General features: G+C 42.6%; 1 protein-coding gene across 1 annotated transcript in view; it reads right to left on the bottom strand.

Annotated features, from left to right (window-relative positions):
* b4galnt4a (beta-1,4-N-acetyl-galactosaminyl transferase 4a) overlaps window positions 1-6,408 on the bottom strand; it is a 497,908-nt gene extending 491,500 nt beyond the window's left edge. Inside the window, exon 1 of the mRNA XM_014123877.2 lies at window positions 4,438-6,408. Coding sequence (XP_013979352.2) covers window positions 4,438-4,579 — 142 coding nt within the window. The 5' untranslated portion in view covers window positions 4,580-6,408. The remainder of the gene's footprint in view (window positions 1-4,437) is intronic.
* Window positions 6,409-16,655: the final 10,247 nt, after the last annotated feature.

The following is a 16,655-nucleotide window of genomic DNA, read 5'->3' as shown; positions in this document are numbered from 1 at the left end:
GCACACCTGGATTACACAATATTTGCCCATTATTCTTAGACAATTCTTCCAGTTGGTTGTTGATCATTGCTAGAGAGCTATTTTCAAGTTTTGCCATAAATTTTCAAGCCGATATAAGTGAAAACTGTAACTAGGCCATTCAGGAACATTCAATGTCGTCTTCGTAAGCAATTCCAGTGTATATTTGGTCTTATGTTTTATGTTATTGTCCTGCTGAAAGGTGCATTTGTCTCCCAGTGTCTGTAGGAAAGCAGACTGAACCAGGTTTTCCTCTAGGATTTTGCCTGTGATTAACTCTATTCCCTAGTACTTGACAATGACACACATACCCATAACATGGCACAGCCACCACCATGCTTGAAAATATGAAGAGTGGTACTCAGTGATGTGTTGTGTTGGATTTGCCTCAAACATAACGCTTTTGTATTCAAGACATGAATTTCTTTGCCAATTTTTTTTGCAGTTTTGCTTTAGTATCTTATTGCAAACAGGATGCATGTTTTGGAATATTTTTATTCTGTACAGGCTTCCTTCTTTTCCACTCTGTCATTTAGGTTAGTATTGTGGAGTAACTACAATGTTGTTGATCCATTCTCAGCAGGGCCTAAAACTAACTTTGTCTACCAGCCACTGTGGCAGGTAGATAAAAAAATATATATACCAGACACTCATATTTGTTTTACCTGCCAAAATATTTTTTGCAGCATTAATTACACAGAAAACACAAATCAAAATGGACGAGCGTGTTTAGTAATGTTTCTAATACAAGGAATGTATTATTTATGTATTTTAGACCTGAGCCATTAAACCAAAATATCACAGATGAGACAAATGTTCAGCTGCCCCTTTAAGGTTACCTTGGTAACATGGCCATTCCAGTCTTCACAGGTGCCTGTGAGAATCTCACTAGTAGAGGGCGACTACATCTCTTCTCTTCGCTAGCAGTGGAAACGAATTCAAACATTTAAAAACAACCTAACTTGGAAAACAATGTAAATATCCAAGAAACATGAGGATAATATCTCACTTCAGTAGTTAGACCAACTTTTATGCCTGTGCGCATTGCTTCTAAAAACAAATCTTTCAACACTTCATTCACAGTGAACAAAGCCACCCAGAAGGCAGTGTTGTTGCGCGAGGTGGGATAGCTATATAACGGTAGCAGTCCTATTTCTTTGTGCATCACCAGATATGAAGCAAAACAGCAGAAATAATTTGGAAACATCAACTGCAGCATTTATCTTGCTATAAATCACTGCTCGCACATGGCTCATACTTGACTTTTGACTATTTGTAAGAAATGCTTGCATTGTAGAGCCCTGTGTGTGACCACCCGCCAACGTGGCTGGTGAGTTAGACATTCTTACCCGACATTTCCAAAATCTACCTGCATTTGGTGGGTGGCAGGTGTTCATTTTAGGCTCTGATCCTCAGTTTTCTCCTATCACAGCCATTAAACTCTGTAGCTGTTTTAAAGTCACCATTGGCGTCATGGTGAAATCCCTGAGTGGTTTCCTTCCTCTCTGGCAACTGAGTTAGGAAGGACGCCTATATCCTTGTAGTGACTGGCTGTATTGATAACTGCAACATACTCAAAAGGATATTCAATGTCTGCTTTTTTTACCCATCTACCAATAGGTGCCTTTCGTTGCGAGGCATTGGAAAACCTCCCTGGTCTTTGTGGTTGTATCTGTGTTTAAATTCACTGCTCCACTGAGGGAACTTTAAGATAATTGTATGTGTGTTGTACCGAGATTAAGTAGTAATTCAAAAATCATGTTAAACACTATTATTTCTCACAGAGTGAGTCCATGCAACGTATTATGTGACTTGTTAAGCACATTTTTTGTCCTGACTTATTTAAGCTTGCCATAACAAAGGGGTTGAATACTTAGACTCAAGACATTTCACATAATCATTTTTTGGTTTCTAAAAACATAATTCCACTTTGACATTATGGGGTATTGTGTGCAACCCAGTGACACAAAATCTAATTTCAGGTTGTAACACAACAACATTTGAAAAAAAATCAAGGGTTGTGAATACGGCACTGTAAGTATAGCAAGAATGCAAAACCTGCCAATCTGTTTGAACAATTTAAGCCCCTCAAACCCCTGTCATTTAACTAAAGCCCACTCACCTTCAGTAAGGCAGCAACAAGCTGGGGCAACACCCACCGGCCTTTCAAACACACACACACACACACGCAGCCCTGTCATCATCAGTAGGCTCTAGCGCAGGGAAAAACCCTCGCTCAGCCAGAGAACATCAGAAGGAAAGGGTCTCCACTGCACTTAGCCTATAGCAATATCGGGGTTACACACATGTCAAGGATTCAGTAATCACAAGGTGTCAATTTACATCATTCACAAGGAACATGTCAAGCCACCAAAGCAACGTACACAGCTGTGACAAGCCTTTTAAGAACCCAGCGGTTTCCACTGGGTACAGATGTCAGTTCAACATGTAGTTTTGATTTACATTAGATTGAGTTGTCAACTAACTCAACTTGAAATCAACAACTATTTGAACCCTGTCACTGGATTTAGGTTGATAGTTGGGTGACTGAAAAAGAGTGGGTGGTGTTTTTCCCACATTTTCCCATGTGATTGGCATGTCGTGACCTCTGGAGCCGCTTTCATGATCCGCCTGTTCATTATTAATGAGACTACAGCCTCTTACTTCGACCTGGCCGCAGCACATTGCACTTTGGCTTGGCCTCGCTACACAGCCATGTTGCGTCCCAAATGGCACTATATTCCCCTATTTAGTGCACTACTTTTGACCAGGGCCCATAGGTGAGGTTGGAGAGAGAGGAAAGGTACACAGTAAATCAAGGATAGTTAAAATCAGTGTTATTGACTCTACTGGGAGTTATCTTAACCCTCAAGAGAGTGATACGCTCCCTGGAGTTAGTGTTGATAACTGGAGTTGATTGGGACAGAGTACTGTTAACTCCATCAAGAGTACTTTGTATTCAGTGAGGCTGGGAGGGGCCACATTGTAAAAACAGTATATCCCAGCATACTGCAGGTTGAATTTTATTGTTTGTTTCAATATCTGGGTTTTCGCATATTCATTGATGCTACACAAAGATAAGAAAGTAATCCAATCTGTAAGTGGTTGGATTTATAGCAACCATTAGTGAGATAGTTGTTCCAGTTTACATGGTGTAGGTCAGTGGCGGTTCTAGCTTGTATGGCTCCCTGGGCTCCCTTGGCATTTCGTAGTGTGACTGATTTTTACTAATTGCATTAGTACTGTACAAAGTTAAAGGTGCGCTATTTGATAGACTCCCCCACTACCCCTACCTTGGGCTTCCAGTGGGGAGACCTGAGGTCAACCTACCCCCGCCCCCCTCCCCTTCTCGTACTTCTGAGTGGGAGACCTTCCCAGGCAATAGCCTGCCTAGCTCACAAACTAGAATCAGGGCGCCCACTCCGACAAGGTTAATTGACCCATAGTCCCACACAGTGACATGATATCATTGACGTGACGTGCAAATAAGCCATAGAAAACCGATCGTGCAAATGTCACCATTCTGATTTATTTTGTGCGGGCGCCCTGTGCCACCCCCGGCAAGATGACCGCCCTGGGCGGCTGCCCATGTCGCCGATACCTAAATCCGCCACTGGTGTAGGTGGTCTCCATGTACTGTATTTTCTTCCCTACTCTGACAGGCATTCTAAATGCATGTTGTGGGTTGTATAAAAGTGCTGCATGTCTTCCTGCAAGTTGGACCTAATAGACATTGGATATCACATTGCAAACCACCATAATGTAAAACATTAAGAAATATTAAAATAAGACTTTACACCCTATTAACTCAAAGGAAGTAAATTGAAAGAGAAGTGAACTCTGCTTGAGTTGATTTTAATTCAGAACAACACAGAAGTGTAAATGGCAAGGGAGTTGATTAAAAGCAACACTGAGAATAATAAAATGGCAGGTCAGGTCGAGTTAAATTAGCAACTCTGTCAGTTCGATATTTACTCCATTTAGGCCTAGTGTAGTTTTAACTTCCAAAATATCAATACCGTGACCAGAGTAGTTTTAACACAAAATGGGGGTGGGACCATATAAACCCCAAAATAACGTTACATTTGACCATATAAGAGTTGAATTAACTCTTGCGATTTGACTGTGTATTGGTCATTAATGAGGAGATGTTGTTTTCGCTACCATTTCTACTCCTGCAAAATGATACTTCTTCGGCACTAAGTGACAAACAACCAAGCAACCAGGATATTCGAGAAAAACATCCACAGAAGTCACAACGCCAGCAGCACTGCATATTGTTTAGAAATCAAAAAGACATATTTCCAATTCACATTGGACAAAGTTCACAAAAAGCCAAACCCTATGAAACATGACTTCACTTACTACCTCACAAGAACACAACTTCACACATGAAAGGCCGTTTTAAATGCATCCTACCTTTGCCGTAGTTGAAGTGGAGTTTGATAGCTTTGCCCTGGTTGATGTGTAGGTAGGTGAACCACACGGCAAAGGTGAGCAGCACAAGCAGCAGAAGGAGTTTGAACTGCTTCCGGATTTTCTTCACGGGGAAGCGCAGCATCCTCGCTCAAACATCATCCGTTTACCGGCTGCAGAATGGGGAGAATGCCTGATGCTCGTTAACCCGAACTAACCGTCCGCGGTTCTGGAGTAGTAGGTTACTGAAGTAATCGTGTCTAACCTAACCGGTACTCCTTTGATGAGATCGAGGTGTGGTCCCCTAGTCCATCCGTGGTGTATCCATTGCCCGACACTATAGCCAACAGTGAATTTAGTTGAGTTCTAAATGAAAAAACACATTCTCTGATGCGCCAGGTTTGACCGTAAAATAGCGCTCCATAGACTCGCTTCAGTCATTGCTATAGACTAACTTTATCAATTGTAAATGATCTATTATTTGCGTTCTTACTCTGCAAGAGAACCGTTGTCCTCGGAGACAAACTCCTTGAAAAAGAAACGAAGAAAGGGTTCCCCAAATCGCATTCCAGGCGCTCTGCGGTGGCAGTTTGGGCAGGGGGAAAGGCGGCGGATCAGAAGCCGCGGTTCAGTCAGTGTTCGACTAAGGGAACAAAATAGCAGTCCAGCGATAATCTAGCCAAATCCCCTACTCGCTCTAGCCTCGTTGACACCCCGACGCTGATTATTTCAGCGATTTCTCACACGAGGATCATGCCCCAGATTAAGGCGAATCCGAGGGCACAGTTGAGCGGCTTCCACAGATAGAATCAGAAAACGTACAATTTTAAAAATAGACGTGTTTCTATTCTAAAGACTTCCAATTCGCGGCTAAATAAGTAGCCTACTACTTTCGCTCCCACGACAGCATGCAGTGAGTTTACATGACATAGTAAACACTAAAACAGAGCGAGTCACAGTTCTAGATTTTACACTGACATGCGCATTTCCGTCGTACGTAGCATTATAGGGTTGCTCTCGTGTGCTCTCTGTTTATTTGCAAATTACGTGTCAAATTATCCACCTTACTCCGTAATAACCAACTGTCCTATCTAAACTCCAAGCGTTCCGTTCCTAATCGTTAAACACTGATGAAACGGTAATCTGGAGAAGTAATTTGGCTAATGATAATGGATCAGTTGGACTGCTTTCCTATATTCCCCAGAGAAGTGATTCGATATCAACTGGCATCATCTTCATAACCTATTCTGGCTAATTTAAAGACCCAGTTGAGAAATATAAAACGCTATCAACAAAATACCTGCGTTGAGAATAAAACAGCGCGCTGGGTGCCAGGTGAGAGGAGTAGGCCTAGACTAAACATGAAACGTTAAATGTGCCGGTTCGTTTCGAGATCCACGGGATTCCTCTCAGAGGTCCATGTGCACCTTCACGCGCCCCGATCGTCGGTGCTGCTGCTCTCTCAGTCGCTGCATTTGACCGAAATTCTCCCGACCAAGTCCCGACCCTTGTCCGCGTTCCCGGTGCAGGCGAGCAAACGCAAGCTCTCGCTAAACAATAACATCCAAATTCAGGAGAGATGCAGTATGATGAACGCTACAATGTTACTAGCTGCGATGCACTGGCTAGCAGTGTTATTCAATTCGTGAGCTCTTCTTCGTTATTACACCGTAATAACATCGTCCTCTTCTGCCCTTACGTGGCGCATCATGTCGAAATGAACCCTTGCTCAATGCAAGGTGTCGCAGAATATGGAGATATGTATAATATTATAAATACTAACACATACTATTTTTAAAAAATGCTATACCCTAGTAAAGCACAGGCAGAGGCTATTCTCCCTTGCCCATGTAATCTATATACTATTTTTCTAGTCTCCCACAATTTTTAAACGCTTCGGCTGTTGCCTATGGTCTGGTTTTTGAGACTACTCTTCTTCGTCCATCAATTGGGCATCAGAAACGCTGCTGGGCAACCGAACTTGGGAGAAGCCCGTGATCGACAGGTCCGGTATCCAACCGGAGCTTGCGCTCGTGGGAGGTGGGATGACGACATTGGCCATTAGACGACGTCGGCTTTTCCCAATGATGAGAATGGTAAATATTGTAGTGACCCGTTATCTAGCATGGAAAACAGTTCTACATAGCTCGACTATCAGCTTATTCTTTTAAATGTGGCTTTAAATCGGGTCAGGTCTGTTGAATGTAAATCCTACCCCGTGATGTGGCGTCCAAAGTAAGTAGCGTGTCCTATCCAAAAGTCATAATACACCGTCCAAGGCAAGGCAAGGCAAGGCAGTCCACGCTCACAGGTGATGCTGCTTTGGAGATAGGCACTCCAAGATGCGCCCTTGAGTGCCGCCTTTTGGTCAGAACAAAAATACGCACTTGAAATGTAACTGAGCATACAGACTTTGAAACCCGTTTCAAATAGTGTAAAGAATTTCGTCAATACCATCATTACAACTGATTGTGTGGTAGGGTTTGAAGGTCTAATGTGTTTGTGCTGTTTTCAGAACTATGTACACTGGACAGTTAATTTGGGCCGAGGTGTTCTATAATTCTACAGTAGATCCTAAACAGAAAGAATCACTAGGCTACATAGGGATGAAGCATAACAAATCTATCAAATCAAATAGCAGATGTTATTGCGAGTGTAGCGAAATTATTATGCTTCTAGATCTGACAGTGCAGCAGTATCTAACAGGTAATATCTAACAATTCCACAACAAAACCTAATATCTAACAAATTCCACAACAAAACCTAATACACACAATCTAGTAAAGGAATGGGATAAGAATATATATACAAGTATAAAATATATGGATGAGCAGTGACAGAGTGGCTAAGGTAAATAGATAGTAAAGAATAGATAGTGAAGGATACAGTATACAGTATATACATATGAGATGAGTAATGTGAGATATGTAAACATTCTTAAAGTGGCATTATTAAAGTGACTAGTGTTCCATTTATTAAAGTGGCCAATGATATCAAGTCTGTAGGTATGCAGCCGCCTCTCTGTGCTAGTGGTGGCTGTTTAACAATCGGATGGCCTTGAGATAGAAGCTGTTTTTCAATCTGTCTGTCCCAGCTCTGATGCACCTGTACTGACCTCGCCTTCTGGATGGAAGCGGGTGAACAGGTAGTGGCTCAGGTGATTATTGTCCTTGATGATCTTTTTTGCCTTCCTGTGATATCGGGTGTTGTAGGTTTCCTGGAGGGCAGGTAGTTTGCCCCCGGTGATGCGTTGTGCAGACCGTACCACCCTCTGGAGAGCCCTGCGGTTGTGAGCGATGCAGTTGCCGTACCAGGCTGTGATACAACCCGACAGGATGCTCTCAATTGTGCACCTGTAAAAGTTAGTGAGGGTTTTTGGTGATAAGCCACATTTTTTCAGCCTCCTGAGGTTGAAGAGGCACTGTTGCACCTTCGACACCACACTGTCTGTGTGGGTGGACCATTTCAGTTTGTCAGGGATATGTACACCGAGGAACTTTCCACCTTCTCCACTGCTGTCCCGTCGATGTGGATAGGGGGGTGCTCCCTTTGCTGTTTCCTGAAGTCCATGATCATCTCCTTTGTTTTGCTGACATTGAGTGAGAGGTTATTTTCCTGACACCGCCCTCACCTCCTCCCTGTAGGCTGTCTCGTCGTTGTTGGTAATCAAGCCTACCACTGTAGTGTCGTCTGCAAACTTAATGGTTGAGTTGGAGGCGTGCATGCCCACGCAGTTGTGGGTGAACAGGGAGTATGGGAGAGGGCTTACCAGACCCTTGTGGGTCCCCAGTGTTGAGGATCAGCAGAATGAAGATGTTGTTTCCCTACCTTCACCACCTGGATGTACCCCTCCAGGAAGTCCTGGACCCAGTTGCACAGGGCGGGGTCGAGACCCAGGGTCTCAAGCTTAATGATGAGTTTGAAGGGTACTATGATGTTGAATGCTGAGCTGTAGTCAATGAACAGCATTCTTACATAGGTATTCCTCTTGTCCAGATGGGATAGGGCAGTGTGCAGTGTGATGGCGATTGCATCGTCTGTGGACTAATTGGGGCGGTAAGCAAATTGGAGTAGGGAGGAGGTGATATGATCCTTGACTCGTCTCTCAAAGCACTTCATGATAAAGTGAGTGCTACGGGGCGATAGTAATTTAGTTCAGTTACCTTAGCCTTCTTGGGAACAGGAACAATGGTGGCCATCTTAAAGCATGTGAGGACAGCAGACTGGGATAGGGTTTGATTGAATATGTCCGTAAACACACCAGTCAGCTGGTCTGCGCATGCTCTGTGGACGTGGCTAGGGATGCCATCTGGGCCGGCAGACTTGCGAGGGTTAAAACGTTTAAATGTTTTACTCACGTCGGCCACGGAGAAGCAGAGCCCACAGTCTTTGGTAGCGGGCCGTGTAAGTGGCACTGTGTTGTCCTCAAAGTGCGCAAAGAAGTTGTTTAATTTGTCTGGGAGCAAGACGTCGATGTCCGCGACGGGGCTGGTTTTCTTTTTGTAATACGTGATTGTCTGTAGACTCTGCTACATTTGTCTTGTGTTTGAGCCATTGAATTGCAACTCCACTTTGTCTCTATACCGACGCTTTGCTACTTTGATTGCCTTACGGAAGAATAACTACACTGTTTGTATTCGGTCATGTTTCCAGTCAACTTGCCATGATTATATGCGGTGGTATGTGCTTTCAGTTTTGCGTGAATGCTGCCATCAATACACAGTTTATGGTTAGGGAAGGTTTTTAATAGTCACAGTGGTTACAACATCTCCTAAACTCTTCCTTATAAACTCACTCACCGAGTCAGCGTATACGTCAATGTTATTGTCTGAGGCCACCAGGAACATATCCCAGTCTACGTGATCGAAGCAATCTTGAAGTGTGGAATCCGATTGACCAGACCAGCGTTGGATAGACCTAAGCACAGGTGCTTCCTGTTTTAGTTTCTGCCTATAGGAGGGGAGCAACAAGATGGAATCATGGTCAGATTTGCCAAAAGGAGGGCGGGGGAGGGCATTGTATGCATCGCGGAAGTTAGAGAAGCAGTGGTCGAGTGTGTTACTCGCTCATGTACTGCAATCGATATGCTGATAGAATTTAGGTAGCCTTGTTCTCAGATTAGCTTTATTAAAATCCACAGCTACAATAAATGCAGCCTCAGGATATATGGTTTCCAGTTCGCATAAAGTCCAGTGAAGTTCCTTGATGGCCGTCTTGGTACATGGCTGTGACTGAGGAGAGTTCTCTTGGGAGATAATACGGTCGGTATTTGATTGTGAGGAATTATAGGTCAGGTGAACAAAAGGACTTGAGTTCTTGTATGTTGTTACAACTACACCTTGAGTTGTTAATCATGAAACATAAACCCCCTTCTTCTTACCAGAGAGATGTTTGTTCCTGTCGGCGTGATGCACTGAAAATCCCATTGGCTGTACAGACTCCAACAGCATGTCCCCAGCTAGCCGTGTTTCCGTTAAACAGAGCATGTTACAATCCCGGATATCTCTCTGGAAAGCAACTCTTGCCCTAATTCCGTTGACTTTGTTAACTAGGGACTGGACATTAGCAAGTAATATACTCAGAAGCGGTGGGTGGTGTGCGCGCATCTATGTCAGTGTTTGTCTCTTTCTCTGTCTGTCTGTCTATATGACCATTTGTTTGCTTGTGTGTCTTGGTAATAAGTAGGTTACATTCTTGTGATGTTTTTTTCCAGAGGTTATCAGTGTAGCCCATAAGCTGGTGGGTTCTGATTTCTTGACATAGGAAATCATGAAATATACTTATTCCTTTCACAGAGGGAGAGAGGGTAATTTATAACGTTTACATTATGTCAGGATATGTTATTGTTAGCCATCAGGGATAAGTAGGCTACATTCTTATCATGTTTTTTCCCAGCGGTTATCAGTGTAGCCCATAAACTGGGAAGGCAATCCAGTACTGCCCAAACAGGGGACAAAAGGGCAAGGGTTTGCCCTAAAAATGTAACCACTGACCTCTCAGCAGTCCATCTTTGTATTTGGCCAATGAAAAGAGGTTATTCCACAAAGCGTAATTCCCTCTCACAATGGATTTACCAATAATCCTACAACAAAAAACAGGAAGTAAATTAAATGCTTATGTATTCGTCCCATCATCTAGGCCTTTTTGGAATACATACACTATATATACTACATGGCCAAAAATAAATAGATAGATAGATAGATAGATAGATAGATAGATAGATAGATAGATAGATAGATAGATAGATAGATAGATAGATAGATAGATAGATAGATAGATAGATAGATAGATAGATAGATAGATAGATAGATAGATAGATAGATAGATAGATAGATAGATAGATAGATAGATAGATAGATAGATAGATAGATAGATAGATAGATAGATAGATAGATAGATAGATCCCCCTTTGCTGCTATAACAGTCTCCACTCTTCTGGGAAGGCTTTTCAGTAGATGTCGGAACATTGCTGCGAGGACTTGCTTTCATTCAGCCACAAGAGCATTAGTGAGGTTGGGCACTGATGTTGTGTGATTAGGCCTGGCTCGCAGTCAGGGTTCTAATTCATCCCAAATGTGTTCGATGGGGTTGAGATCAGGGCTCTGTGCAGGCCAGTCAAGTTCTTTCACACCGATCTCAACAAACTTTTTCTGTATTCACCTTGCTTTGTGCATGGGAGCAATGTCATGCTGAAACAGGAAAGGGCCTTCCCCAAACTGTTGCCACAACGTTGGAAGCACAGAATCGTCTAGAACAGTGGTTCCCATCATTTTTATAAGTCCCGTACCCCTTCAAACATTCAACCTCCAGCTGCGTACCCCCTCTAGCACCAGGGTCAGCGCACTCTCAAATGTTGTTTTTTGCCATCATTGTAAGCCTGCCACACACACACTATACAATATATTTTATTAAACATAAGAATGAGTGTGAGTTTTTGTCACAACCCAGCTCGTGGGAAGTGACAAAGAGCTCTTGTAGGACCAGGGCACAAATAATAATATAATAATAATCAATAATTTTGCTCTTTATTTAACCACCTTACATATAAAACCTAATTTGTTAATCGAAAATTGTGAATAATTCACCCCAGGTTAAAGAGAAGGGTGTGCTTGAAAGGATGCACATAACTCTGCAATGTTGGGTTATATTGGAGAGAGTCTCAGTCTTAAAACATTTTCCACACTCAGTCTGTGCCTGTATTTAGTTTTCTTGCTAGTGAGGGCCGACAATCCACTCTCACATAGGTACGTGATTGCAAAGGGGCGGCAGGTAGCCTAAAGGGGCAGCAGGTAGCCTAAGTGTTGGACTTGTAACCATAAGGTCGCAAGATCGAACAGACAAGGTAAAAAATCTGTCATTCTGCCCCTGAACAAGGCAGTTAACCCACTGTTCCACGGCTGTCCTTGAAAATAAGAATTTGTTCTTAACTGATGTGCCTAGTTAAATAAAAGTAACAATAAAAGAGCATCAGTGTCTTAACAGTGTGATTTGCCAAGGCAAGCTACTCTGAGTGCAGCCCAATACAGAAATCTGGCAGTGGCTTCAGATTAAATGCAATTTTCACAGAACCACTTGTTGCAATTTCAATGAGGCTCTCTTGTTCAGATATCGGTAAGTGGACTGGAGGCAGGGCATGAAAGGGATAACGAATCCAGTTGTTTGTGTCATCCGTTTCGGGAAAGTACCTGCGTAATTGCGCACCCAACTCACTCAGGTGCTTCGCTATATCACATTTTACATTGTCCGTAAGCTTGAGTTCATTTGCACACAAAAAATCATACAATGATGGAAAGACCTGTGTGTTGTCCTTGTTAATGCAGACAGAGAAGAGCTCCAACTTTTTAATCATAGCCTCAATTTTGTCCGGCACATTGAATATAGTTGCAGAGAATACCTGTAATCCTAGATTCAGATCATTCAGGTGAGAAAAAACATAAAACAGATAGGCCAGTCATGTGAGAAACTCGCCATCATGCAAGCGGTCAGACAAGTGAAAATGATGGTCAGTAAAGAAAACTTTAAGCTCGTCTCTCAATTACAAAAAACGTGTCCCTTGATAACCAGTGCACTTCTGTATGTTGTGAAAGCATTACATGGTCCCTGCCCATATCATTGCATAGTGCAGAAAATACACTAGAGTTGAAGGGCCCTTGCTTTAACAAAGTTAACCATTTTCACTGTATTGTCCAAAACGCCTTTCAAGCTGTCAGGCATTCCCTTGGCAGCAAGAGCCTCTCGGTGGATGCTGCAGTGTACCTAAGTGGCGTCGGGAGCAACTGCTTGCACACAGGTTACCACTCCACTATGTCTCCCTGTCGTGGATTTTGCACCATCAGTACCGATACCAACATGAACAGCAGCTACGTTTGGCTGCATACGGACCGTTAGTGGAATTTGTAATTTTTTTATTTCACCTTTATTTAACCAGGTAGGCAGGTTGAGAACAAGTTCTCATTTACAACTGCGACCTGGCCAACATAACGCAAAGCAGTGTGACACAAACAACAACACAGAGTTACACATGGAATAAACAAGCGTACAGTCAATAACACAATAGAAAAAAAAGAAAGTCTATATACAGTGTGTGCAAATGGCGTGAGGAGGTAAGGATATCATAACCTGTTATGGCTAGGGGGCAGTATTTTCACGACTGGATAAAAAACGTACCCGATTTAATCTGGTTACTACTCCTGCCCAGTAACTAGAATATGCATATAATTATTGGCTTTGGATAGAAAACACTCCAAAGTTTCTAAAACTGTTTGAATGGTGTCTGTGAGTATAACAGAACTCATATGGCAGGCAAAAACCTGAGAAGATTTCATGCAGGAAGTGGCCTGTCTGACAAGGTGTCGTTCTTCTTGTCTCTGTTTATTGAAGAGTGAGGATCTTAGCTGTCCCGTGACACTTCCTACGGCTGCCATAGGCTCTCAAAAGGCGGCAAAACGCTGAATCGTGACTTTGCAGGCTCTGGCTGAAAAAAAGTAGCGCGTTTGGGTAGTGGCTGGTTACAGTACTGTGAGACTCAGGCTCGTGCCCGCGTCGACCGAAAGCTTTGTTTTCTTTCCTCTGTTTAGCTAAATGGACATTCCCGGTCGGAATATTATCGCTTTTTTTATGAGAAAAATGGCATAAAAATTGATTTTAAACAGCGGTTGACATGCTTCGAAGTACGGTAATGGAATATTTAGATTTTTTTTGTCACGAATTGCGCCATGCACGCGACCCTGATTTACCATTTCGGATAGTGTCTGGGACGCACGAACAAAACGCCGCTATTCGGATATAACGATGGATTATTTTGGACCAAACCAACATTTGTTATTGAAGTAGCAGTCCTGGGAGTGCATTCTGACGAAGACAACAAAAGGTAATCAAACTTTTATAATAGTAAATCTGATATTGGTGAGTGCTAAACTTGCCGGGTGTCTAAATAGCTAGCCCGTGATGGCTGGGCTATGTACTTAGAATATTGCAAAATGTGCTTTCACCAAAAAGCTATTTTAAAATCGGACATATCGAGTGCATAGAGGAGTTCTGTATCTATAATTCTTAAAATAATTGTTATGCTTTTTGTGAACGTTTATCGTGAGTAATTTAGTAAATTGTTAGCAAATTCCCCGGAAGTTTGCGGGGGGTATGCTAGTTCTGAACGTCACATGCTAATGTAAAAAGCTGTTTTTTGATATAAATATGAACTTGATTGAACAAAACATGCATGTATTGTATAACATAATGTCCTAGGTGTGTCATCTGATGAAGATCATCAAATGTTAGTGCTGCATTTAGCTGTCTTCTGGGTTTTTGTGACATTATATGCTAGCTTGAAAAATGGGTGTCTGATTATTTCTGGCTTGGTACTCTGCTGACATAATCTAATGTTTTGCTTTCGCTGTAAAGCCTTTTTGAAATCGGACAGTGTGGTTAGATAAAGGAGAGTCTTGTCTTTAAAATGCTGTGAAATAGTCATATGTTTGAAAAATTGAAGTTTTTGTATTTTTGAGGAATTTGTAATTCGCGCCACGCCTATCATTGGATATTGGAGCAGGTGTTCCGCTAGCGGAACGTCTAGATGTAAGAGGATAAGGTGAATGCACCAATTTGTAAGTCGCTCTGGATAACAGCGTCTGCTAAATGACGTAAATGTAAATGTAAATGTAAGGCAATAAATAGGCCATAGTAGCGGAGTAATAACAATTTAGCAAATTAACACTGGAGTGGTAGATGAGCAGATGATGATGTGCAAGTAGAAATACTGGTTTGCAAAAGAGCAGAAAAGTAAATTAAAACAATATGGGGATGAGGTAGGTAGATTGAGTAGGCTATTTACAGATGGGCTATGTACAGCTGCAGCGATCGTTTAGCTTCTCAGACAGCTGATGTTTAAAGTTAGTGAGGGAAATATAAGTCTCCAGCTTCAGCGATTTTTGCAATTCGTTCCAGTCATTGGCAGAAGAGAACTGGAAGGAAAGACGGCCAAAGGAGGAATTGGCTTTGGGGATGACCAGTGAGATATACCTGCTGGAGCGCGTGCTACGGGTGGGTGTTGTTATCTTGACCAGTGAGCTGAGATAAGGCGGAGCTTTACCTAGCATAGACTTATAGATGACCTGGAGCCAGTGGGTCTGGCGACGAATATGTAGCGAGGGCCAGCCGACTAGAGCATACAGGTCACAGTGGTGGGTGTTATAAGGGGCTTTGGTGACAAAACGGATGGCACTGTGATAGACTGCATCCAGTTTGCTGAGTAGAGTATTGGAAGCTATTTTGTAAATGACATCGCCGAAGTCGAGGATCGGTAGGATGGTCAGTTATACGAGGGTATGTTTGGCGGCGTGAGTGAAGGAGGCTTTGTTGCGAAATAGGAAGCCAATTTTAGATTTAATTTTGGATTGGAGATGTTTAATGTGAGTTTGGAAGGAGAGTTTACAGTCTAGCCAGACACCTAGGTATTTGTAGTTGTCCACATATTCTAAGTCAGAACCGTCAGAGTAGTGATGCTAGTCGGGCGGGCGGGTGCGGGCAGCAAACGGTTGAATAGCATGCATTTGGTTTTACTGGCGTTTAAGAGCAGTTGGAGGCCACGGAAGGAGTGTTGTTTGGCATTGAAGCTCGTTTGGAGGTTAGTTAACCTGTTGGGGATAGGGGGCAGTATTTGCACGGCCGGATAAAAAACGTACCCGATTTAATCTGGTTACTACTCCTGTCCAGTAACTAGAATATGCATATACTTGTTTGATTTGGATAGAAAACACCCTAAAGTTTCTAAAACTGTTTGAATGGTGTCTGTGAGTATAACAGAACTCATTTGGCAGGCCAAAACCTGAGAAGATTCCAAACAGGAAGCGCTCTCTCTGACCATTTCATGGCCTTATTGATCATCTCTAACAAAAACAGGGGATCTCTGGCATGACGTGACATTTTCTAACGCTCCCATAGGCTCTCAGAAGGCGCCAGAAAGCTGAATCGTGGCTTTGCAGCCCATGGCTGAAAAACATTAGCACATTTTGTAAGTGGCCGATCTGAGGACAATGGGACGGGGCGCGCGTGCCCGAGTTGACTCAATGTTTACTTTCTCTCTCTTTGAACGAAAACCACCACTCCTGGTCGGAATATTATCGCTTTTTTACGAGAAAAATGGCATAAAAAATGATTTTAAACAGCGGTTGACATGCTTCGAAGTACGGTAATGGAATATTTCTATTTTTTTTGTCACGAAATGCGTCGTGCCCTTATTTACCCTTATTTACACTTCGGATAGTGTCTTCAACGCACGAACAAAACGCCGCTATTTGGATATAACTATGGATTATTTGGGACCAAACCAACATTTGTTATTGAAGTAGCAGTCCTGGGAGTGCATTCTGACGAAGAACAGCAAAGGTAATAACATTTTTCTTATAGTAAATCAGACTTTGGTGAGTGCTAAACTTGCTGGGTGTCTAAATAGCTAGCCCTGTGATGCCGGGCTATCTACTCAGAATATTGCAAAATGTGCTTTCACCGAAAAGCTATTTTAAAATCGGACATAGCGAGTAATTGTTTTGTTTTTTGTGAACGTTTATCGTGAGTAATTTAGTAAATTCACCGGAAGTGTTCGGTGGGAATGCTAGTCACATGCCAGTCACATGCTAATGTAAAAAGCTGGTTTTTGATATAAATATGAACTTGATTGAACGAAACATGCATGTATTGTATAACATAATGTCCTAGGTGTGTCA

Source organism: Salmo salar, chromosome ssa10 (assembly GCF_905237065.1).
Source record: "Salmo salar chromosome ssa10, Ssal_v3.1, whole genome shotgun sequence".
NCBI classification, from domain to species: Eukaryota; Metazoa; Chordata; class Actinopteri; order Salmoniformes; family Salmonidae; genus Salmo; species Salmo salar.
Note: the sequence above shows the minus strand (reverse complement) of the source record. Positions and strands in the feature narration are given on the sequence as shown.